The sequence below is a fragment of the Mytilus edulis genome, chromosome 6 (assembly GCF_963676685.1).
Source record: "Mytilus edulis chromosome 6, xbMytEdul2.2, whole genome shotgun sequence".
Lineage (NCBI taxonomy): Eukaryota > Metazoa > Mollusca > Bivalvia > Mytilida > Mytilidae > Mytilus > Mytilus edulis.
In genome coordinates, this window is record NC_092349.1 from 93,544,809 (window position 1) to 93,571,824 (window position 27,016).

General features: G+C 33.1%; 1 protein-coding gene across 17 annotated transcripts in view; it reads right to left on the minus strand.

The window, feature by feature from the left end:
- Window positions 1-7,204: 7,204 nt before the first annotated feature.
- LOC139528925 (ataxin-2-like protein) overlaps window positions 7,205-27,016 on the minus strand; it is a 50,650-nt gene continuing 30,838 nt past the window's right edge. For 2 of the 17 annotated variants that reach the window (XR_011665728.1, XR_011665726.1), the window contains 9 exons: window positions 19,484-19,635; window positions 18,642-18,750; window positions 18,071-18,127; window positions 16,791-17,002; window positions 16,012-16,258; window positions 14,104-14,196; window positions 11,479-11,526; window positions 9,810-9,878; window positions 7,205-7,524 (listed from right to left, as the gene is read on the minus strand). Coding sequence is in view for 14 of the 17 variants with exons in the window: in XM_071325164.1 (XP_071181265.1) it covers window positions 9,823-9,878; window positions 11,497-11,526; window positions 14,104-14,196; window positions 16,012-16,258; window positions 16,791-17,002; window positions 18,071-18,127; window positions 18,642-18,750; window positions 19,484-19,635 (956 nt within the window). In the remaining 3 variants the exon portion in view is untranslated. The remainder of the gene's footprint in view (window positions 7,525-9,809; window positions 9,879-11,478; window positions 11,527-14,103; window positions 14,197-16,011; window positions 16,259-16,790; window positions 17,003-18,070; window positions 18,128-18,641; window positions 18,751-19,483; window positions 19,636-27,016) is intronic. The other 15 variants (XM_071325164.1, XM_071325162.1, XM_071325170.1 and 12 more) reach the window with 9 other exon arrangements.

The following is a 27,016-nucleotide window of genomic DNA, read 5'->3' on the forward strand; positions in this document are numbered from 1 at the left end:
GTTGTAATTACATGTACATTTCAAAATCAACCATAACAATTTGAATTTTAAATTGCTATAAAATGAAAGGACAACCTGATTTTATAACATAACAATAAGGTTGGGTTGTGAGTGCGAATATATATGCGATCGTATTCATTGAGTTTTAGCATGAAGTTTGTCAAAAGAAGAACGGTCATGCATAAGACGTAAAAAATAAAATCGATTATGTATCTTGCTTATCAGATAAAGACTATTTACAAGATTAACATTGCTTATTAGTTTCAAGTTGCCTGATAAAAAAAATATGGCAGCGCGTCAAAAAGATCGTGAAACTAAGATGAACAAAACATATATATGACATATTGGTAGGAAGTAATCCTATTAAAACATTCCTGAAATATTATAGTGTTACATTGGTGGGCCAAAGATATCGAATTGCAGTATGCTGGAGCAGCAGTTTAAAGCTCCTGGCACCGAATTCAGCAAATAAGTAAGCGGTCGACGTTCTCTCTGTGGACGGATATGAATTCACGGTCATCGTCGTATTCTCCTTGAATTTGTGTTTTCACTATCACTAACGACTCTTTCATCAAGACTATCATCAATTTCTGCAATGCTAAACCCTCCTCTTCGCTTTCAACATCAGTGCTCGTGTTTTCCCTCCTCGATTCATCAGGAGCTTCAAACTGCTCCGATGCTGTTTCCACTTGCATCAGTGTGAATATGAATGTTTATGAAAGTATTGGTGCTCTTGTTAACGACGGCTTGAAAATTTCGAATGCCTCACTGCACTTTTTAGACCAAATAAAGGTTTCCTCTTTTCAGAGTAATTTATTGAGGGGCGAACAGACAAGAGAAAAAATAAACAGTCTGTAACAACTGGCTAGACCTATAAAGGATTTCAGTTCCCAAACATTTGTGGGCTGAGGCCATGATTTAATAGCTTCAATTTTTCGGAGTCTATTTGAATATCTTTATCAGAAATTATGTGCACAAGACATTTTATGCTTCTGCCTGCAAAGTGACACTTAATAGACTTTTATTTAAGGCCATTTTATCTGAACCGCTGAAACATTATTCTTATCTTCACCTTTCAACATGTTCGTCAAATGTTGAGCTGAAATGACCACATTATGCAGATGTATTAAGCATTTTCAAACTGAAGCCATTTAAGAACATTTTCCATTAATCGCTAAAACAGACCTGGTACCTCAGTCAGTCCAAATAAAATTAACGGTACCAATTTTCTTGCACCAGAACGACACAACGTTAACTTTGTAGTCCATACTGTGTTGAGAATGTCGTTATTTTCTTTGTCGTACTCTTCTACCTCAACTTACCAATATCCATATCAACACATGGAAAGAATTTTGAACCAGACATCGTATCAAATGTATCTTGATCCGTGGTATAGCGTACGCTCTTATTTTTGTTTTGTTATTTCATTTACCTTCCGAAAAATTACACAATCAAAGAGCAGAATGCTCTGAGGGATACGATTGCCATATAGTTTTCATTGACACATGTATAGCAGTTCTGCCAACTTTTCATTAAGCAAATTCGTGAGATTTGGCCAAAATAGAAAAGATCAAAGAGGAAAAAATTGATCCAAGGATACTGCTGCAAAAAAGCATGAACATGCGTGAGTCTCACACATTTTTGGAAGCCCTGGCCTTGATAGTCCAAATAATTATGACGTCTTGGAAGGCTTTTATATTTCTTTTCTTTGAAGCCCTAATTATGACGTCTTGAAAGGCTACTATATTTTTTTTCTTTGACGCCTTACTTCGACGTCGTTATTTTCAAAACTAATTAAACTGCACATGCAAAGGTAATATAAATCTGAATAGTCACTCAACTTTAAAAATAGCTATAAATACAAGTGTACGAGCAATGTACTTATTGTGTTTTATTTGTGTGCTATGAATTCCAAGTTTACTTTCCACAGCAGTCACTGAGAGAGAGAGAGAAGGTATTTCACTTCATAGTTCGAGATTACTCTGATGTCCGACGGCTGTCAGATTTGCCAGACAAGCTGGGACCGTGGGGGACTTTTATGCTAGTATACTTCAATTACAAACTTAAATAGTCCCAGTCCCATATATTATATCAAGTATTATTGGATGCCGAATTGAATTTTAAATAGATGCCGATTTGACTAGATGCCGATTTAACTAGGTGCCGATTTGACCAGGTGCCGATTTGACTTGTACCCAGTAATATCGGGACTATTCACTTCGTATCTGATCACCGTTAATTCTAGGAGGAACCCCATTTCCCAGTCCCATATATTATATCAAATATTATTGGATGCCGAATTGACTTTCAAAATAGGTGCCGATTTGACTAGATGCCGATTTAACCAGGTGCCGATTTGACTTTTTCTATGGGTGCCGATTTGACTTGTACCCAGTAATCTCGGACTATTCACTTCGTATCTTATCACCGCATTTCTAACTCTTTAATTGTTAGTTTCCCTTGGGCCAGTGGGCATGAATCCTTCCGTACACACTCCTCTGTTTAAATTGAGATCGTTCTTAATATAATACGACGTTTATCGACATCTAACGAGTTATTTTTTTCTTGACGATTTTGACGGGAAATACTTCTGAAAGGGAGACAACTCGAAACGATAATATGGAAAACTCCATTTCGGCTAAAGGGTGTTATAGGTAAAACTTCATTGATTTTAATTTAAATGATGCATATGATTTTAAATTATGCAACAACAATATTAAACCCTCAATAGCAGGCAGACATAGAAAGAATCCAATGAGTTTCAAATTAATTAATAAGCGGGGAATCCAGAACAACCACTCAATCTGATACCCCTTGAAATCAAGAAAACTATAAGCATGCGCATTAATACATAAACAAACCCGCGACTTGAGATTTGGAACAAGAACGTTTATTAAATTTATGATATGATGAATGAGTCACAATTTCTTTATGAGAGTACAATATCAGTTTCATAACGGTAAAACATAGGAAACTCCACTGCAGTTCTTATATGACAGAAATAGAATTATCGGAATTCAAAGAACTCTCGCATTTATCAAAACTGTGGAATTCCCTCTGACGTGTTTCTAAATTTATAAAAACACTAAATATAAATACTGCTTAATTCTGATTTTCCGTGTTGTTAAAAAAACGCATATAAGTCAAGGGAAAAATCAAACATGAAGATTATGAGAAGACCATTACAGGAAAGGTGTTTATGTTCAATCCTTTTGCTTGTTTTTGCCTTTTAAAGCAAGACAATCATAAGAATCTGAGATGTTGCTGAATGTTTAGAATAAAACGGTTGACGTGAGGGAATGAGCCCTGAGTCAACGGTAAAAGTCTACAGATTGCTTAAAAGCAATCGTATCCCAAAAACTAGTACTATTAACTATATACTTCATGTAGAGTGGGATTCTCCTTGGATTATGTTTTATAGCAGATTCATTACTGTTTGAAAAATATCTGAAAGGTTATTCGAGAAAATTCATACTCGAGCAACAATTGATTTGAGTACTTCCTTTTCTTCCCTTTGTAGTTTGGAATCTATGTTGAATGGTGTACCTGGAGCTGCAAACTTCATTTCATTTCAGTTTGTGATTTATACCTCAGCATACAGCCATTATATATCCTCAGCCCATCAATGAAAAACTATTATATTTCAGTAATGTTTTCAACTTTCCTAAATACAACACAAGTTATTTATCCACAAGGTTCACAATTGTTAATATCCGTAATCACAATATCCAACTATACGACACACACAATCGGCAAGACCCTTTCTGGTCTTTAAAACCCTCGAATGGACAACTCATATTTCTGCCTTGGTACAGGCATTTTAATATGAAGAAAGTGCGATGAGGCAATGCTAATACAATTGCATACTAGTATCAAATATTGACCTACCACAAGTGGTTCGCCATACATTGACCAAATCACAAACCTAAAAGTTGAAAACATGACTTAGGGTTGGAGACAAATCAGCTCCATAGATACAAGAAATGCCAATGTCAAAACAACTGCATACCAAATAGTCTTTCCATTAGCAGTTTCTCATTATAGACTGACCTATTTTCCACATTTAATAGGTTACTTGTTTTTGGGGCTGTAACGTTAACCTATTTTTGTGAGACCTTGTGGTACAATTTCAGAGATCCACACTTATACTGAAGTTATGGTCCAGAAGCCAGACAATTCCTCTACGTTTTAAATGAAAGCCCAAAATCAATCCAAACGTTCCTTTTAAGGTATGGTACCTTGTGGGACAATTTCATAGAGATTCGTTCACTTGTACACACGTTATTGTCCTAATTCCTTGACAGTTAGGACGATAGCCCAATAAATCAATCCCAACATTCCTTTCAAGGAATGAAAACCTTTTGGTAAATTTCATAAAGTCCACATCAAGATACACTTATTCTCAAGTTATTAAATGGATACAAAATGTTGTTGAACGACAACAAACAAAGATCAACAAAGGACAAGGTTCACTTATGGCACAATATGGCCTAAAATATCAACTTTATCATATAACACCACAAAGGTCTCAATTTGGTTCGTAAATGGTTGTATTTCAAAAGTCTAAATGCTAAATATATCAGTTCTTCTAAGAGAACATAATATTCCCCAAAATAAGCCTATTTTGGACATTTTGTCAAAATATGATGATTTTGTGCATTTTTTAAACCTCAAAGCTTTAAAAACACCTTGGCCGCCACCTAGGATCCAAAATGTGTTGTACCCAAAAGATTCTAGTTTTGGTATAGATTTCATCAATATAACCAGGTGCTCCGCAGGGCGCAGTTTTATACGACCGCAGAGGTCGAACCCTGAACAGTCGGGGCAAGTATGGACAAAACATTCAAGCGTGATACAGCTCTGAATTTGGATTGTGATAAAATTTTTGACATTACATGGTTTTTTTTTACACAAAACAAATGTCAAGATTTTACATATCAATTAAAGATTTCTTCTTCAAACTTTTTAAATCTAAAATTAAATAGTTGACACAGCATAGGTTTCTGACACAGAATGAATGTGGTCTAATGAACTTAAAAGTTTTTTTTTGCCTTTGAGCAATTCACTATGCTGTTGAATATTAATCCTCTCAAAAAAATGTTTGAAGAAATTTTCTTTTTATTTATGAAATCTGAAATGAGAAAAATTTAACCCCCCCCCCCTTTTTTTTTCACATCCCCGTTTCCCTTTTTCCAAAACTGATATCAATTCAAATTTCTAATGGAGTTTGCAACAATAACTACTCTTTTAAATACATCATAAAATATTAAAATGTAAAATAAAGTGCTTGTTATCACTGAATGGTAAAGATTGGTTGGTAGTAAAAGTGAATATACATTGTTTATTGTATAAAACAATAAAAAAAAACTTCATCAGCAACATTTTATATTGGCAAATTTCCAATGAAGTTATTTACATAAAGTTATTGGCAAATAAAAATAGAAAATGACATCATAGTCATGTCTGGCAAATGTCCAACATACATTATCTAAAAACATTTTAGATAAGATAAGGAAAAAAAGCTTCATCAGCAAGCTTACTGTTGGCTCCCTTGTTCCACTTTTCAATTTACATATTCTTTTCTTTTCAAAGAAGTCAGTCTCTTCTAGTGGTTGGCATCATGGTGCAAAATATACCTTGCTCTTGACTTTAAAAAGCAATCTGTGAGTATTGCGTGGCTATAAATAGTCCCACATCGGTTCAAAATGCATTGCATTGGAACAAAATTCTAACTTGATCTATAACCTGTCGTGGAGTAAACCTTATAATAAATATCAAATCATTATCTTCAAACCATGGACTAAAGAGTGTTGAAAACAAACAGCTGAAGGACTCCTCCTGGGGTGCAGGACTTTCTCACGGCATTGAAAACTCAATGGTGGCCTTCTGCTGTTGTCTGCTCTATGGTAGGGTTGTTGTCTCTTTGACATATTTCCATTTTCCATTTAAATAATTAATTGAACTATTTTGTAAATCCAAGGACCAAAACTCTGCATAAAAAATCAGACCGACACAAATTTGGAACTTGATCTGTATAAACTTGTTATGATGAAACTATTTACCAATTTTCAAATCAATATCTTCAGCATGATGGAAAAAAGTACAGAAAGTTGGTTGAGTGAAATATGTAAGTCTGAAGATCACAACACTGCCCGAAATCAAGACGAACAAAATTTAAACTTCAACTGTGACTTGTCATGATAGAACTACATAGCAATTATCAAATCAGTATCTTCATTTACATGGTATACTTATGTGCTATTTTTGCAATTAGTGTTGATTCTTTTTTAATTCAAAAAATATTGTGCACGTTGTTAATAATTATAACTACTAACAACATCTCAGTTGTATATTGGTTAAATTAATTGGGATAACAGAAACCAAGGGACGACAGAAAGGCACTTCTGATAAATCCTGCCTAAGATGTCATTAAGTTTCAGGGTGTTTAGAGTTTTGATTCCAGATTATGATTGAAGAGGACAACAGACACCAAGGGACGACAGACAGACACTTCTGACAAATCCTGCCGAAGATGTCATAAATTATTATGTTTAAAGAGGTTTTGATTCTAGTTTATGAAGAAAGAGGGACAACAGGCACCAAAGTGATACTTCCAATAAATCCTCCCTTTGATGACATATAGTATCAGGGTTTGTGAGGTTTTAAATCCAGATTAGGATTGAAGATGCACAACAGATGCCAAGTGACAGTAATACACTTCTGACAAATCCTGCTTCAGATGATTACTGTGGATTCATTATTTTTCATTGGACATTAATTTTCTCAGAATTTGTGGATACAGGTGAACAACATAACTCAATTTTAAATGAAATAAAAACTTTCTACATGCTTGTATGCAGAGCTAGTCTAATCCAAAAAAATCAAAAATCCACAAAAATGCATACCCACGAAAATAAATGAATCCACAGTATTATCAGGGTTTAGGATGTTTTGATTCCAGTTTAGGATGCTAAGTGACGACAGAAAGTCATGTCTGACAAAACCTGTCTAAGATTAACTTAAGTATAAGGGTCTACAAAATATGATTCTAGTCAAATAATCAGCATCTTATCTGGTCTGTGCCAATATATAAAATTTGTAATCAGAAAACATTCCAATGAATGTTAGCTAGTGACACCATTGCTGTATGATATCTACAAATAAGACTTTATGTGATGTATGCAACATGAACAAACACAAATGGTTTCAGTTCTTTTTTTTAATATTTTTTTTAAAGTTTTTTTTACTTTTTTTCTCCTTACAAAATCTCTCAGACTCACTGATAAAATCACATGTATGCATCTTGGCAAACATTTTTTCACTTTTCATCCATGATAGACACCATTATTTATCTATGTGGGGTCTACTTTTAACTCGTCACACATCAGTGATTTCACATTATTTCTCACTGATCTGTGTAAAAGTTGTCTAAAACGTATTTTAGGAAGCAGTTTTTTAGAATCATCATTTCTCTTTATAATGTTTTCTCTGGGTTCCTTGTTTATAATCTGTTGAATGTTAATCCTGAAAAGTAAAAGAAGAGAATCAATTATGTGCCTCAATTACATGAACCCAATATTATTATTAATTATGTGTACCTAATATATTAATCAATGGGTACCTTTAATTACTGCAATTCTATTTTTAGTGTACTGTTTGTCTTGTGGACATTTTTCATTTTGTAGTTGCCATTTCATTGATAGTTTGTTAGGGATATAAGCTCACAGCCTCAGCTTACAAAGGTTAGTCATACAGACTATTTATACCACTCAGCCACCAAATTTTTCTTTGACATGATTTAGCTTGATAGTTAATACCATATTCATAAGTGTTTAGTGTAACATCATGAACTTAACTTTTGACCTCAAGGTCACAACAATAGATTTCTTTTACACATTTTTGTCTGAATCAAACAACACCTAAAGATGATGTGAAATATACCGAACACCTTTGAAATTTAAAGCCAAATATTGTCTGAGGGTTCATGCTATAACCCGACATCATAAATGATTAAATATTATGAAAGTTTATGTTTGTGTACTATGACAATACCTTTTCAGTACTATAATGTGTGTGGGTCTCTCTTTCCAGTAATGATGTCTATAGATGAAGGAGAAGTGTTAGTGTTACTTTATGTTTTAGGTTATTTAGGAGAAAGAGCTAAATTTTATCCTACAATTATTGTAACTAAAAATTCTTTAGTATTTGGATTATCTGCTATTAAGGGGAAAGAATATATAGAATATAAATGTTTTTTCAAATGATGTAAGTGTGTTTCTTGTCTCCATTTTTATTTAAGGATGACAGCAGAGAAACAAGCTGGAGTTCTGTTACCACTTCTCTTCCTACGCAATGTCATAATGAAATTTAAGCTTTAAATAAATAGTTTATGCTGCCAGCCGATAGTAATACCTATGATTTGCATACTAGACAAAAACAACATGTGATTGTTTTTAAGAACCATTTCTGACATTTTTAAATTCTTCAATCTATTTTATTCGAAAAACTGAAACCCATGAATTTAAGAAACCTGAACATGTTACTTTTACTATTACAAAAACTGATACCACGAATAAAAAGACTTACACAGTATTTGAATAATCAGTTAGTAAATAAAGTATAATGCAAATAACATAATGAATAAGTTTGGTCTATAGTGATAACTACTTTGTGTTAGGGAGGATGACTATTATAATTAACTAGTAACTAAATACAATGTTCCAGCTGAACAAAACTTGTGGAGTCAAACATGGTTCTGAATTGGAATGTATACTTCATATAAATAATCAAAATCAAATGAAAATTACTGACAGCATGATAAATGGAAAGATACATGGATGTTTGGAAACAAAGACACTTTATTGGCAACATTCTATTAAATGGTAGATATCTGCAGTTGAATGACCTAAAGTTTAGCATCAATATGTGTTAGGGACGACATCAAAAGTTCAATGAAGGATAAAAAACTGAATTCATATAGTTTTTTCACTGACCCCCCCCCCCCCCCCCCTCTTAACTTAATTTGGTAAAAATTGATTGACCAATAGGGATATATGTAAAAATCGATTTTAGATTAACAAAACTTGCAGCAATGTTGACCCCCCCCACTCCCAAACTATTTGAGTCCTACATCGATCTTTTGATGCCGTCCGTTAACAGGAATTGAAATTATAATTAAATAACTACTTAAAAACTATTGAACGTAAAGTTGAATATCTTATTTATCACTTCACTTTCCAAAATGATGAAAATTATATAAAAACAGTGAATAACTGTAAGTTTCTAAACTTTAGGTAAAACATTCTAAGGGATCAGATCTGACTTCAGTAAGTGAATTTAAGATCTCTAAGACAAATCAACCAGTCGACCATATGATCAGAACTGGAAATTTGAAAATTCAAAAACAATAGCGCTGAATTTGATTAGATAGCGCAGCTGTCTGCTTAATTGCACAGTGCCAAAATACAATAGTCCTGAATACCGCAGCACTATAACAGCCCGGGGAGAACCCTGGATCTACCAACATCCTGTAAAATGTTTTCCAAGAGAGCAACCAACATTCTATAAATAGTTTATCATTTAGGGTCATGAAAGCAAATTCTTCCAAAAGATTAATTGTTTATGCACACTAAATAATTATTATTTCTATATTTTCAATAAAATTGATTCCCGTTTAAGTGTATATACTTGATGGCACTGACATCTCAATAACTACTTATTTCATTGATCAAAATTTATCTTCCAATACCCTTTCATCAATTTGGTCAAGATTAGCTGGAACAAGAAACAATCATGCTATTAATACTTACAAAGTAAAATAAGTTAATGGTTTGGTTGATAGTTCTGTATACTAGGTGGTGCTCCTTGTGTAGGAGGAACTGCAAAACAAATCATTAAAGCAAGCGTAGTAACAGGGTCATAAACAAAGCAAGCAAACATAATACAGGGAAAACAACTTGTTATAGCAAAATCAAAGGGATATAACTCTTACACTAGAGAAAATAAATCAAAGGGATATAACTCTTACACTAAAGAAAATAAATCAAAGGGATATAACTCTTACACTAGAGAAAATATATCAAAGGGATATAACTCTTACACTAGAGAAAATAAATCAAAGGGATATAACTCTTACACTAAAGAAAATAAATCAAAGGGATATAACTCTTACACTAGAGAAAATATATCAAAGGGATATAACTCTTACACTAGAGAAAATATATCAAAGGGATATAACTCTTACACTAGAAAAAATATATCAAAGGGACATAACTCTTACACTAGAGAAAATAAATAACTTATAAAGATTTACAACATCTGTACAATAGTTGATTGTTTCATGACTTTGTAAATGGAGAAATATCCATGTTTGAATCTTACATGTTAGCTGCTCTGATGTAAATATGTCTTTCAAAAGAGTAACCTTAAGATGTACCCCAATCTAACCTTTTAAGTGGTCATCTTATTCACTGTGTGACATAATGATTACTTATGTAAAGTGAAAAAAAAATATACAAAAGAAAAAAAAAGCTTCCACAGTAGCTTATTCTAGGTTTGTCTATTAATCATTGAAAGTAAAATATATTGGATAGTTTTGACAAACATGACAAATATAGATTTAAGCTTGGGAATGACTAATGTGAAAAGGGGGCAGACATTTATATAATTATTAAAGCTATCTTAAGTTACAAGAAACAAAATGAAATAATACAGGAGTTTCCAATAGGTGAACAACTTTTGACCTAAGACTGTATGAAAATCAGTATTTAATATCTATGTCTCACAAAATTTCACTGTATATGGTTGATTTTTTGGGGCATTTTCTCTGTACAAACATGGGTCTAATATCTTTAGCACTCCATGTACTCCTCTTATGATTAGTTTTTGATATCAATAAAAGTTATATGACATTCAAGAACAAGAATGTGTCCATAGTACATGGATGCCCCTATTGCACTATAAATTTCATTGGTAAGTGGAGAGGGACATTGGAATAAACTCTAATTAAGCATTAAAATTAGAAAGATATCATAGGGATCATGTGTACTGAATTTCAATTTGATTAGGTTTCAACTTCATAAAAAACTTTAATGTAGATTAAAAGTTAATAGTACATAGGTGACTACAAGCCAATGAAAAAACAAGTTGATATTGAATAACACCTACAGTGTTAAAGCACTTTATGTATTTGTTCCAAAGTCCAATAACTCTGGAAATAACTAAATTAGGTGTTTTTTTAACCTCATATTATGTTAAATTTGGGTAAAGGTTAGAATTATCAATTATAACCATTTGTTTTTAGTTTTATTCAGGCTGAAATGGAGGTAAATAATGTTACTTTAAGACTGATCATATTTACTGAAGACTTGTTAGAAAACTTTAAAAAATCTAAATTAAACAAATTGAACAAAAAAGTCAACAAAAAATACTGAATAAACAATAATAATGTACATAAAAAAAATTAACTGTTGAACTTACCATGCAAATTCTACTCACTTTTGTCATTTAACACATAAACCCTATACACTATAACAGACAAGGGAGGCAAACATAAAAAAGGCTGTTACAATAATAAAGGGAGATAAACTATAAAATAACTATTTAGCCTATCTACTAATACAGGGAGATATCCGTAATTATAGTATGAGATAACAACAGGGTAAACAAAGAATGATTACCCTTATTATAGTCTGATAACAGCAAGGCAATAGATTATATAACAAAAGGTATCATAGTCTGATATAACAGGTTGTGATAGCCCTAATTATAGTCTAAGCTTACAACATTGAGACAGTTTATACAACATGGTTTGATAACCCTAATTAAAGTGATATATGGAGTTTGGATTGTGTTATAAGGTTATAAGGGGGCCCTTATATCTGTTAAGTTTAACATCTCTAGTCCCCTTGGGTTATGTTATAAGGGGTCCCTTATAACTGTTAGGTTTGACATCTCTTGTCCCCTTTGGCTGTGTTATAAGAGGATGTCTGTTAGGTTTGACATCTCTTGTCCCCTTGGGCTGTGTTATAAGGGGACTTAATAACTGTTAGGTTTGACATCTCTAGTCCCCTTGGGTTGTGTTAAAAGGGGACTTAATAACTGTTAGGTTTGACATCTCTAATCCCCTTGGGTTGTGTTAAAAGGGGACTTAATAACTGTTAGGTTTGACATCTCTAGTCCCCTTGGGTTGTGTTATAAGGGGATTTAACAACTGTTAGGTATGACATTTCTAGTCCCCTTGGGCCGTGTTATAAGGGGACTTAATATCTGTTAGGTTTGACATCTCTAGTCCCCTTGGGCTGTGTTACAAGGGGATATCTGTTAGGTTTGACATCTCTAGTCACCTTGGGCTGTGTTATAAGGGGGTATCTGTAAGGTTAGACATCTCTAGTCCCCTTTGGCTGTATTATAAGGGGGTATCTGTTATGTTTAACATCTCCAGTCCCCTCGGGCTATGTTATAAGGGGATATCTGTTAGGTTTAACATCTCTAGTCCCCTTTGGCTGTATTATAAGGGGATATCTATTAGGTTTTACATCTCTAGTCCCCTTGGGCTGTGTTATAAGGGGGTATGTGTTAGGTTAGACATCTCAAGTCCCCTTGGTTTGTGTTATAAGGGGATATCTGTTAGGTTAGACATCTCTAGTACCCTTTGGCTATATTATAAGGGGATATCTGTTAGGTTAGACATCTCTATAGTCGCCGTCAGCTGAAATTCGTAGCGGTTATCGGTAAAAATAATCTAAACTATCAATCGCGTTCACTCGAGATATAGTTTTTCACATTCCATTCATAAATCGCAAAAAGAAAAACCAGTACTGACCTACCTTTTAAGTGATCGCACTGTAATAATCCTGACCTTCACTTTTTCATAGACGATTTTGAATGGTGGAATCAGCCATTGTTTTTACCCGAAGTGTTTCCGTGGAGTTCAATTTCATAAAATTTACATAAAGCGCGGGAAACCTTATCACATCAATGAAAGGAACATTTCAGGAAACTGCGTACAGTGACGAATGTCATATGTAAACAAATGATCCTCATAGAAACGAAGATGGCGGAATTACAATGGAAAACATTCTGGAAAATGTGAAGGTCAGGATTATTACAGTGTGATCACTTAAAAGGTAGGTCAGTAGTGGTTTTTCTTTTTGCGATTTATGAATGGAATGTGAAAAACTATATCTCGAGTGAACACGATTGATAGTTTAGATTATTTTTACCGATAACCGCTACGAATTTCAGCTGACGGCGACTATAGTCCCCTTTGGCTGCATTATAAGGGGATATCTGTTAGGTTTTACATCTCTAGTCCCCTTGGGCTGTGTTATAAGGGGGTATCTGTTGGTTTTGACATCTCTAGTCCCTTTTGGTTATGTTATAAGAGGATATCTGTTAGGTTTAACATCACATGCTGATGTTTACATTGATATAGTATGTCATGCCATGCCAATAAACAGATAACATGCATCAATGATGTTGTTATATAATAAGGGCTGTTTAACTGAACATTATAACAATTGGTATTCACTGAATTTTAAACAGCAGGCTTAAGGAGAGAACTTTAATATGATAATTTAAGATCTGTATTTATATTTATCAAAACAATTTGGGTAACAAAAGTGTATGAATAGCTAAGAACTGGTGTTTTTTCTGTGCCAAAAGTATGATTATCAAGCCCTTAATTATATTGTGTTTTCTATGATAAGTTATGATTATCAAGCATTCATTTACTCTCTATTTACAAGGCTATAATTAAAAGCATTTTTTTGTCAAAAGGGCTTTATTACAAGCATGTTTCTGTCAAAAGGGCTATGAATTCAAGCATTTTGATCTGTTATAGGGGCTCAGATTAGAAGCATTTGTTTTTCATGTTTTTGTAACAAAAATTCTGTGATGTGCTCATGCTCATATTCCATCCAAACAAATTTACAACTCCTAATTTTAATTCCTTCACATCTGTGTTCCTCACAATTCAATAGAATTGCAGAATAAACAGTGGTTTGGTATGATATACTATAGGTATTTTATTGAAGTTTACTGTGTCTTCATAGCTACTTACCTTGAGGAATGCATAGATCCCCATATAAACCGTTTACATACCTTGTGGGATAAACTGCTGTGGATGTGTTCCTGGCTGTGTGTTCTGTAAAGTGGGAACTCCTCCTTGATGTATCATTGAGGTTTGTCCATGACCTAAATTAAAAGTGGACAATTGATGACTACCCTATAGGATGAGGCTGGATATGTTGAGTGGCTTCAGATCACAATATATTCCATTTGTTTGTGGTCGAGTGTTCCTTTATAACTATATGGGGTATTTCTTCCTCAGTATTCTGACTACTGTTTTCTTTAAAAATGTTAACGGTTTAATTAAGTGGTCCTATCAGTTGCATATATTGTTGTGCTGTGCAAACAGGGAAGTTAAATCTATGATTTTACTGTAACTTTCTCATATGTTTTGATCACTATTTTTGGCATGCAGATTACTTATTTCATGATGTGATTCGATTAATCAACTATGGTGCTATTACCTGTAGTCTGATTAACTTGTGTATGTATGAATTCATTTACAATAGGTGCATTTTCCCATATTATTCTCCTGACATTGTATTATTTCATTACTTGCCGCCATATTCCTTGTGCTAAATATAGGGGGCGTTGTAATATTTGCTGTATAAACAAAGTCTGGTGCAGAATCCGGGCTTTTTGCCATAACATTATAGTGGACCTTACGTCTCCTCAGATATTATAGAGCACCAAATGACTCAGAGACAAGTGATTTACCAAACAGAGATGGTACGGAACTTGTAATTCATTAAGCAACACATTTCACCCCAAATTCGGGGCTCATACATTTAATTTAATATAATTCTCGATTTGCAAGCATAAGCGGTCTTTCACCAGATTTCTCCAAATCTTGGAAGTAGCACCAAAAATAGATGGTGCAATAATTTATCGATAGGTGTAATTCAAATTGAGTTCCTTTTTAAAATTGGATTAAAGCAATAGTACTTTAATATTGGAATTAGGTATCCTTTGAAAGCTTTTAATAAAGACCAGATATTTGGGCAGTTCACCAAATCTCCAAATTACCAAATTAGGATATGCACAATAATAATATTTATATTTATTATCTGACTATTAAAGTTATCTATTTGAGAATCATCTCCATTGTGTTTTAGCCTTAACCCACAATCTAAATAGTAATGAGCGCCCAACCAGGTTCTATTGTTGATATCTATTTGAGAATCATCTCCATTGTGTTTTAACCCACAATCTAAATAGTAATGAGCGCCCAACCAAGTTCGTTACAATATATATTGAAATTACATAAAACATGTGGAAATAATTTCTTGTTGAAAGTGAAAGTATTAATTGAGCCAAAAGTGAAAATAGGGTAGAAATTAGCCTTCGTTATTTATTCAAGATTCAAATTCTACCATTGGCATGTTAATATGGCTCTGAAAAGAAACAACAATGATGGATTGTGCTGGGACAGGCATATTTAAGTAGAATAATAAAGGTCTATAAGCAGTAAAATTTATTTCATGTTTGATGCAGTGCAAATTTTTTTAACTCAATTTGACTTTGGCAAAGTAATGTATTGTAACCAAGTTATACTTGTGGCCAACTGTTTACCAGGGGAGATAACTTACCTATATGATGAGGCTGGAACTGTTTACCAGGGGAGATAACTAACCTATATGATGAGGCTGGAACTGTTTACCAGGGGAGATAACTAACCTATATGATGGGGCTGGAACTGTTTACCAGGGGAGGTAACTAACCTATATGATGGGGCTGGAACTGTTTACCAGGGGAGAAAACTAACCTAAATGATGAGGCTGGAACTGTTTACCAGGGGAGATAACTAACCTATATGATGAGGCTGGAACTGTTTACCAGGGGAGATAACTAACCTATATGATGAGGCTGGAACTGTTTACCAGGGGAGATAACTAACCTATATGATGAGGCTGGAACTGTTTACCAGGGGAGATAACTTACCTATATGATGAGGCTGGAACTGTTGATTCTGTTGATTGTGTTGATTATGCAGATGTGGCATCATCACAAACTGTGGTTGCATATGTGAGTGTATGGAGTGTGGCACTGACGTGGGTGGGTGTGTCTGTGACATCACTTGGTTATTGGCTCCTTGCATTTGTAGTGGGAACTGATACTGAACAGCAGGCATGTGTACTGTCTGTGGTGATGCTGGATTATGTGGACTTGGCTGCAACGGCGGATGACCCTTAAATTAAATAGAAATAGTTATGTGGACTTGGCTGTCAGGCGGATTACCCTAAAATTAAATAGAAATAGTTATGTGGACTTGGCTGTACGGGCAGATGACCCTGTAATAACAATAGAAATAGTTATGTGGACTTGACTGTAATGGCAGATGACCCTAAAATTAGAATCGAAATCTTTATAGTGTATCTGAATCTACTTACTGAACAAAAGCTCTTAGGTCCATATGATTGTTTTTTTACTTTTGCAGCCCATAGACAATGATAGACTTAATAATTTTTCCTATTTCTGAACGCTCTGAATTGCAACCCAGATTTAGGTCGCACTCCAAAATTTTATTGCTTATCATCCGTACATAATTTGCTGTTATCCATACTGAACACTCTTGATTTTTTTCAACTCTTCATTAAATGTACCTGTATCAGCTGTTGAACTGTAGCTCTTTTATCCTTATGATATTTTTCGACCTTTAAAACACAATTTCAAAACACAAGATTCAGGTCTAAATATTTTGCCAACATTTTTTACATTACCTGTATGGACATCTGTTGGTAGGGGTTGTGTGGTTGAGGTGTAGACGTCGGGGGATGCGACTGAGATGACGTTACAACATGTTGAACAGGACTAGGTGCTGGGTGATTCTGTTGATTCTGTTGGCCCGGGTGTGGTCCTATATGTGCAGGCTGTGGGTTATGGTACGGTTGATGTTGTATATGTGCTGGCATTGGGCCATGTTGTCCCACAGCTGAAATAGAGAGTAGATATTATTGTACAGTTACTTAGGCCAATTCATCTTTTGTAATTGTTGTTTGAGGTAAAAAAAAAATTAAGAAAAGAATGTAATGGGTTCCTTGAAATCCTTTGTCTCGACTATGGATTCCTGCTGTCAAAACTGAACGATGTTAAAACAAGATCTTCAAACTTTCCTTTAGAAATTATCTCTTTAATAATTATAAAAAAAAACTTCTGTCAAAGTTTCATTAAATTTGAAGGAGAAATTGAGGTCTTAAAAACTTTTAACCATAAACTGATCTTAAAGGTTACTGCAAAAAAACGCTGAGTCCAGTTTTCATAATAAAACAATGTATATTTTGCTCTTGATACAGCCTTTTGATGCATGTTTCATAAAACTCAATGAAGTTTTGACAAAGTTATTGATGTCAAAAAATAACTTAAAACCACAGATTGAACTGAATGGTTGATGGTTTTATGACAGAATGCAGTAATATCTATAGCTTTCAAAACAAAAAGGCACACAAGTCAAAATATACAAAAGGCAGAACTGGTCGTATAAGAAAATGATGGCTCAAGAGACATTTTCATGAAGCCAGATAAAGTTGAGAAGTGTTAGAAGTGATTTTACAGTCTGTTTCCACAGCAAATGGTGAATGTGTGTTATCTGGGTAGAAAGATTACAGGAGCCTTGTTCCTAATCTTAAGTTTCTTACATTTAACGTTAAAATGACAAATCTGGATTGGCTAATTCAAGGGAGATTATTTACTCTGTCCAATGTCTCAGTGGGAAACAGCATACCTATTTCTCGCTTTTTGACTCCGTCAAGGCAATACAATAAATCAGTTCAGTAATGTCATTAGTCTGTTGTCACTCTTTAATCATTTAGAAAATGGCTTCAGTTTATTTATTAATCAGTCAAACACATCAAAGAAAAGGATTAAAAATATGTAATTTGTTATAATGTTTAATACGAAAAACATATTTGCAAATAAGAGAAAAAGAAAGTTTAAATTATCAGTCAATGTGTGGTATAAGGATAAAACAGTGTATACAACTGATTAGTTATAAACCACTTACAATAATAATCTTCCCAGATTACATCTTGATAATCAGGGTCTATCTCAAAGTTTCTTCCTTCAGAAAAAAAGGAAAATAAAATTGTTTCAGGGACTTTCTCAAAATGTCTTTATAAAAATAATAGTAATACATGTGTAATCACATGCTACTATAACTATTTTGTTTTGGAATTTTGATATATAGACTTTATCATGAATGGTTTGTATTGGAGAAAAAAAATTAGAGATATTTCAATTATGAAAGGTTTCCCAATAAATAATTCTTGAAATTTTATAACCCTAACCCCTTTTCAATGTACTACTACTGTTAACAACCTGCAGTCTTCAGTTCTCCATCATCATAAACCTACATGTATCTCTTTTAAACTCTTAAAATAAAATGCACTACTGGACATTAAACAAACACCAATCAATGTAAATGAGAGCAATGCAATAGTGCTTGAAAAACATAATCAAAGAGCTGAAGAGCTCTGAGGGGAAAGACGGCAATTGTTTGTTTCTTTTTTTTGGTTTCTTTTTTTTTTTTTATTCTAGTAGTGATAAACTAGTATTTGGACTTTACAAGTACTTACTGAACATTGTATGACCTGAGGGCTGTTGACTCATATCCATAGTGGCCCCTGATGGTGGGGTCATCATACGTGGTCCTGCTGCTGGTGTGGCTGAAGGCATAGGCATCACCTGTACAATAAAACATAATAGGGTTTAACATTTGAGATCAGAACACCTAATTTGGAGTTTCTCCTAGATTTTGACAATATTCTATGGATATTATCTTTCTAAGACATTATCTCTCAAGGATTGAAACCAAAATCTCTTTTTTCAGCAATCAAAATTTGTGAAGGACACAAACAGGGGTTAGGTTAAAACACTTGTCAAACTACTTAAAAGAGATTTTTACTGGTCAAAGTCCAACAACATTTTTTAAATTTTTCGTTATAAATTATTGATTTGTTGGGATTCAAGCCTCAATGCTTTACATGTTAGGCCGAACAATGGGACCTCAGTAGGGAATCACATATAGTGGGGCCTAACTAGGGAATCACGTAACTTAGTTACTTGCTGTTAATCATAAAGATTTGTACTGTTCAGACAAGGATTAAATATGGACTAAAAATGCAAGGACCTGTCCTAAGTCAGGAATCTGATGTACAGTTGTTGTCTGTTTATGTAGTTCAAACTTGTTTCTCGTTTTAATATAGATTAGGCCTAGGCCGTTGGTTTTCCCGTTTGAATGGTTTTACACTACTTTATTTTTGGGGCCCTTTATAGCTTGCTGTTTAGTGTGAGTCAATGCTCAATGTTGAAAGCCGTACCTTGACCTATAATGGTTTACTTTTATAAATTGTTACTTGGATGGAGAGTTGTCTCATTGTCACTCATACCACATCTTCCTATATCTAAATATACGTACCTGCCCTACTTGATAACTTGCTGGTTGGGGCATCATAAAGGGTGTGTACTGTACAGCTGAGTAATTGGTGTGGGCTAACAGTGGGGCCCCTGTGGCTGCTTGAGCTGCTGCTGCAGTAAAATCTGTTCTGGGAGGATGAATAGACACCACAGCTGTAAAAGACGAGCATTGTTGCTATTATACTCATTAAATGTAACTTTGGTCTACATATACATTCTTTAGACAACATAACTACATGCAAAAAATCATGTGGTAGACAAATATAAATAATAAATAACATCTGTAACATTTATAATGTTTCCAATGAAGAAAAAAAACATATCTTAAATGAGAAACCTCTTCTTATAAAACAAATATTTCTAGATGAGATTTCCTGACATTAATTTACTGTAAATACAGAAATTATCGTGTGCATTAATTCTTGCAAAAATTTGAGTTAAATTATTGTGATTTTAGGAAAAATTGCATATAAATATACATGTAAATGTTTTTGATATCAGAATGTGAATTCTTTGTATTGCAATACTCAAGTTGTTGAATTATTCACATTCATGTAAATCTTGCTGTTATTTCTGAATTTACAGTACTGCTTTAGTTGTTACCAAAATGTTTAAACAAGAGGTACACATGGGCCAGTATTGTTCACCTGATGAGACTGCCAGTCTGATAACAAGTATCTTTACATACTCATACTATTTACATGTATTCTTTGTGAACACGTATCTCTACATACTCATACTATTTACATGTATTCTTTGTGAACACGTATCTCTACATATTCATACTATTTACATGTATTCTTTGTGAACACGTATCTCTACATATTCATACTATTTACATGTATTCTTTGTGAACACGTATCTCTACATATTCATACTATTTACATGTATTCTTTGTGAACACGTATCTCTACATACTCATACTATTTACATGTATTCTTTGTGAACACGTATCTCTACATACTCATACTATTTACATGTATTCTTTGTGAACACGTATCTCTACATACTCATACTATTTACATGTATTCTTTGTGAACACGTATCTCTACATATTCATACTATTTACATGTATTCTTTGTGAACACGTATCTCTACATATTCATACTATTTACATGTATTCTTTGTGAACACGTATCTCTACATATTCATACTATTTACATGTATTCTTTGTGAACACGTATCTCTACACATTCATACTATTTACATGTATTCTTTGTGAACACGTATCTCTACACATTCATACTATTTACATGTATTCTTTGTGAACACGTATCTCTACACATTCATACTATTTACATGTATTCTTTGTGAACACGTATCTCTACACATTCATACTATTTACATGTATTCTTTGTGAACACGTATCTCTACACATTCATACTATTTACATGTATTCTTTGTGAACACGTATCTCTACACATTCATACTATTTACATGTATTCTTTGTGAACACGTATCTCTACACATTCATACTATTTACATGTATTCTTTGTGAACACGTATCTCTACATACTCATACTATTTACATGTATTCTTTGTGAACACGTATCTCTACATACTCATACTATTTACATGTATTCTTTGTGAACACGTATCTCTACATATTCATACTATTTACATGTATTCTTTGTGAACACGTATCTCAGAAGATTATCTGCCCTTGAGTATGAAGGTGTGAAAATTTGAGGAGACTAAAAAGAGAGAAATTTATATCCTCCAGTGTAATATGTTATGATATAATTTGAAAATTTATTAGACATTATGTGAAAAGTATATTATATTTGTTCGAACAGATTCATTTATGACCAAATAGTGACTTTTGCTAGATTTTTCATTTATATCTGTTATATATTGGAGTTCACAACACACAAGATGGCTGACCAGGTAATTAAAGAAAAACAACAACAATCTAACATTGTCAGTTACTTTAAAAATACACCAAAGCACAGTGGAAAAAGAGACCATCCATCTAGTAGTCCTGATAATTCATCCCCGTCAATGCAACAAGTAGAAAAACTTGCTAGACTTGTCAACCTTGATACTTCACTCAGTGACTCTAGCTTGCCCAATTCTGATAGTACTGAGAATATCATATCATCTGTTGAAAAAGAAACGGTTTTTAAATTATCAGATGTTGTATGTGCTACTCTAAAAAATCAAGAGTTTATGGATTCCATCATCCCTCTTATCACAGAAAAGGTCATTGAAATGGTCAAACCCAAAATTGTCCAGATAGTTGATGAATGCATGCAGCCTCACTTGCTAAGTATTAAACACAACAAAGATGCTCTTATTCTTAAAGACGTAGAACTCAATAAATATAAAGAGGAAATGAAAATGTTAAAAACCAAATTAGGCAAGGTCGAGGCCAGAATTGAGGAACAGGAACAATATTCGCGAAGAACAAGCTTGCGATTTCATAATGTTCCAGTTCCAACTGACGATAATGGTGATATAATTAAACCTATTAACACTGATGCACTTGTACTTGATATTTGTAATAAAAATCTCAAATTGAATTTGAACACAAGAGACATTGGCCGGTCCCATCCAATTGGTGAAATTAAAGATGGCAAAATTGCAATCATTGTACGCTTCCTGTCATACCGTCAGAGACAATTAGTCTTCAACAGCAAGCGTTATTTAAAAGGAAACAAAAGCAAAATTTTCATTGCAGAAAATCTCACCAAACACAGGTATGATCTGCTATATAGATTAAACACTTTGCGTGAAAAAGATATCATACACTCCTTTTGGACACATGACGGGTCCATAATAGTAAAAACAACAGAAAATGCTCGTCCTAAAAAGATTAACTCAAGGCAAGACATTTACAGACTTGGTGGGGAAGTCCTTGAAGGTGATGACCATAGTGAGGATTGACATTCTGTTACCATCATATTCTTGTTTGTTTTGTCTGAATAAAGTTTACTAATTCACAAATTTACTCGGAACTGTATGATCTAGTTTAATACTATGTACAATATGTAATATGTCAATTTACTGTTTCAAGAAAGTGTCTAAACTAGTAAGCACTATCCGTATTTATTTAATTTTTAACAGTAACTGTTGTATAAATACACGTGTTTAGAAACACGTGGTAGTGTTTACATACACTAAAATAATACATCTTTGGCAATGTCAATAGGTTTAAATTCTACTCTATATCACATGAGTGATAATCAACGAAGTGTGTTTAAAAAAAACACCATTGTATCACGTGACAATCGTTACGGTTATTATGTCCAAGCTAAATTTATAGTATACCTTACCTTATTTGACTACAATATGCAAATCAGTTCATTTCCACTTTCGATATAATTCAGAGAGGCGCATAAAAATTGGTCACTTAATTTGGATTATTTTATCAAAGTATCATTAACATAAAATCTTTGTTAAAAATTCAGCTCTCTGATATTTGCAATACCAACATCGAATATTTACGATGTTGAAATATTGCTTTTTGTACATGTACATATTTTTCTTTTTTTCTTTACTTTTTATTTTTCTGAAATTCATGAAGGGTCATTCGAATTATAATTGTCCATGCTATGTATCATGTTTTAAAATGCAGTCCTATATTGTTATCCTTTTCTATTGTATTGTATTTGACAATGGGTAATGATATTGTATCGTACAGGATAACAATAGGACTGTTTTATCACAAGACTAGTTTGGGTTGTTTGAGAAAAACAGTTTACCGGTATTGTTTTTCCTTAAATGATATGCTGGCAGAATTAATAAAGATGATTTCAAGATTTAAACTAAGTATACGCAACCTATATAGAACTTGTAGTAATTTGATTGCTTTTTATTTAGTGCTTTTATGTTTATTATTAATATGTGGTGACATTGAACCGAACCCGGGTCCTGAACGCACACACGAGTATTCCGAGAAAACATTGTCAATTTTCCATTGCAACATTAGAAGCCTTAGAAATAAACTGAACTATATTGCCGATATTATTGAGGATTATGATGTAGTATTTTTCACAGAAACACATTTAGACTCTAATATTGCTGATTACGATATATCTATTATGGGGTTTGAAACACCAGTTAGAAAAGACAGAAATTCACATGGTGGTGGTATTATCATGTATTTTAAAAATTACGTTCACATAATCCGTCGACAAGATTTAGAGCATGATGAAATTGAGAGTATGTGGTTTGAGTTAAAGACCAAACTTCGATCTATTTTGATTAATATAAATTATAGGTCGGAAAGGCAATCTACAGTTTATTTCTGGCAATACTTTGATCAAATGTTGAAAAACGCCCTTGATGAAAATAATTGTATAATTTGCTTAGGTGATCTGAATAAAAATTTTATGTCTGATCTACCGTCAAATATTAGAGATATTATTTTTATTAATGGCCTGATTAACATAATTGACAAAGCCACACACTTTGACACACGAACAAGTAGTTCGTCACTACTTGACCCTATTTTAGTTACAGACTCTATACCAGTTTTAGATAAAGACACAATACCTATTGATAGAGGTATAAGTGACCATGATGGAACATATGTCACAATTGATTGTGGTTTTAGTAAAAGTCGAACATATATTAGATCTATATGGGATTATAAAAGAGGGGATTATGACTTGATGAAACAAAAAGTACTTAATACTAATTGGGAAAATTTGATTTCTGATGCAAGTGATGTTCATGTTGCTGCTACGAATTTCACTAACACTTTTATTAATATAGCATCTGCGTGTATCCCTACAAGGGACGTAACTATAAGATGTGATGATAAAGTTTGGTTTGATTCAAATTTGAGACGGGAAACGAGAAAACGGGACAGATTTCGAAAATTTTTTATGCGTTCACATAGTACATCTGCTGAACATAAATATAAGCAACAAAGGAATAAAGTTAATAATTTAAAAAAGCAAACTAAAAAGCATTTTTACGCGACTATAAACGAGAATTTGGATGAACTTAAAGTTGCAAACTGTAAACAGTATTGGAAGACCATCAATATGCTAATTAAAAGCGACAGACCAACTCATGATATTCCTCCGCTAAGAGACCCGGATCATAACTTTAACCTTGCGTATGAAGGAACAGAAAAGTCTGAGATTTTAAATAAATATTTTTGTTCTATTTCTAATATAGATGATGCTAATAAAGATTTACCGGAATTTGATGATCGCTGTCATGATTTTCTTTCGCAGATAATTGTTAGTGAACAAGATGTACTTGATATTATTTCCACGCTTGATCCAAATAAAGCGGTAGGACCAGATATTGTTAGCAACAGAATGTTACTTGCTGTTAGAAATGAAATTTCAAAACCATTATGTTTACTTTTTAATAAATCACTTCATGAGAGAGTATTTCCCGATCAATGGAAAATTGCATATGTTATTCCATTATTCAAAAGTGGTGACAAATCACTACCTTCTAACTACAGGCCTGTCTCCTTATTGTCATGTGTGAGTAAATTATTAGAAAAAATTGTGTTCAAAAATATTTTTAACCATTTACATGAAAATAAACTGTTGTATAAGTATCAATCTGGATTTATTCCAGGATATTCCACTACGCACCAATTAATTGAACTTTACAACAAAATTTTATTGGCGCTAAATGATAAGCTAGTTACTAGCATTACATTTGCTGATATAAGTAAAGCTTTTGATACGGTTTGGATTAAGGCTTTACTATACAAACTTGAACCAGATGCTCCGCAGGGCGTAGCTTTATACGACCGCAGAGGTTGAACCCTGAACGGTTAGGGCAAGTATGGACACAACATTCAAGCTGGATTCAGCTCTAAATTTGGATTGTGATTAAATAGTTGACACAGCATAGGTTTCTGACACAGAATGAATGTGTTCTAATGAACTTAAAATTTTTGTTTCTCTTAGAGCAATTCACTATGCTGTTGAATATTAATCCTCTCAAAAAAATGTTTGAAGAAATTTTCATTTTTATTTATGAAATTTCAAATGAGAAAAATTGAACCCATTTTTTTTCATCACATCCCCCTTTCCCTTATTCCAAAACTAATCTCAATTAAAATTTCTAATGGAGTTTGCAACAATAACTACTCATTTAAATACATCATAAAATATTAAGATGTAAAAAAACTGCTTGTTATCACTGAATGGTAAAGATTATTTTAATTTATCAGTTGGTAGTAAAAAGTGAATATACATTGTATATTGTATATAACAAAGATTTAAGTTGATTCTGGACAAAGAAAGATAACTCCAATTAAAAAAAAATCTTGCTATTGCACAATATTTTGCAATTAGATATTTCTTGCTTACTATTCTGGACAAAGAAAGATAACTCTAATTAAAAAAAAAATTGCTATTTCACAATATTGTGCAATTAGATATTTCTTGCCATTGCGCAATACTGTGCAATTGAAAAGACTTGCTATTGCACAATACTTAATATAATAATTTTAGATCCTGATTTGGACCAACTTGAAAACTGGGCCCATAATAAAAAATCTAAGTACATTTTTGGATTCAGCATATCAAAGAACTTCAAGATTTCAATTTTTGTTAAAATCAGACTAAGTTTAATTTTGGACCCTTTGGACTTTAGTGTAGACCAATTTGAAAACAGGACCAAAAATGAAGAATCTACATACACAGTTAGATTTGGTATATCAAAGAACCCCATTTATTCAATTTTTGATGAAATCAAACAAAGTTTAATTTTGGACCCCGATTTGGACCAACTTGAAAACTGGGCCAATAATCAAGAATCTAAGTACATTTTTAGATTCAGCATATCAAAGAACCTAACTGATTCATTTTTTGTCAAAATCAAACTAAGTTTAATTTTTAACCCTTTGGACCTTAATGTAGACCAATTTGAAAACGGGACCAAAAGTTAAGAATCTACATACACAGTCATGACAGTTAGATTCAGCATATCAAAGAACCCCAATTATTCAATTTTGATGAAATCAAACAAAAGTTTAATTTTGGACCCTTTGGGCCCCTTATTATGTTGGGACCAAAACTCCCAAAATCAAACCCAACCTTTCTTTTATGGTCATAAACCTTGTGTTTAAATTTCATAGATTTCTATTTACTTATACTAACGTTATGGTGCAAAAACCAAGAAAAATGCTTATTTGGGTCCCTTTTTGGCCCCTAATTCCTAAACTGTTGGGACCTAAACTCCCAAAATCAATACCAACTTTCCTTTTGTAGTCATTAACATTGTGTTTAAATTTCATTGATTTCTATTTACTTAAACTAATGTTATTGTGCGAAAACCAAGAATAATGCTTATTTGGGCCCTTTTTTGGCCCCTAATTCCTAAACTGTTGAGACCAAAACTCCCAAAATCAATCCCAACCGTTCTTTTGTGGTCATAAACCTTGTGTCAAAATTTCATAGATTTCTATTAACTTAAACTAAAGTTATAGTGCGAAAACCAAGAAAATGCTTATTTGGGCCCTTTTTGGCCCCTAATTCCTAAAATGTTGGGACCAAAACTCCCAAAATCAATACCAACCTTCCTTTTGTGGTCATAAACCTTGGGTTAAAAT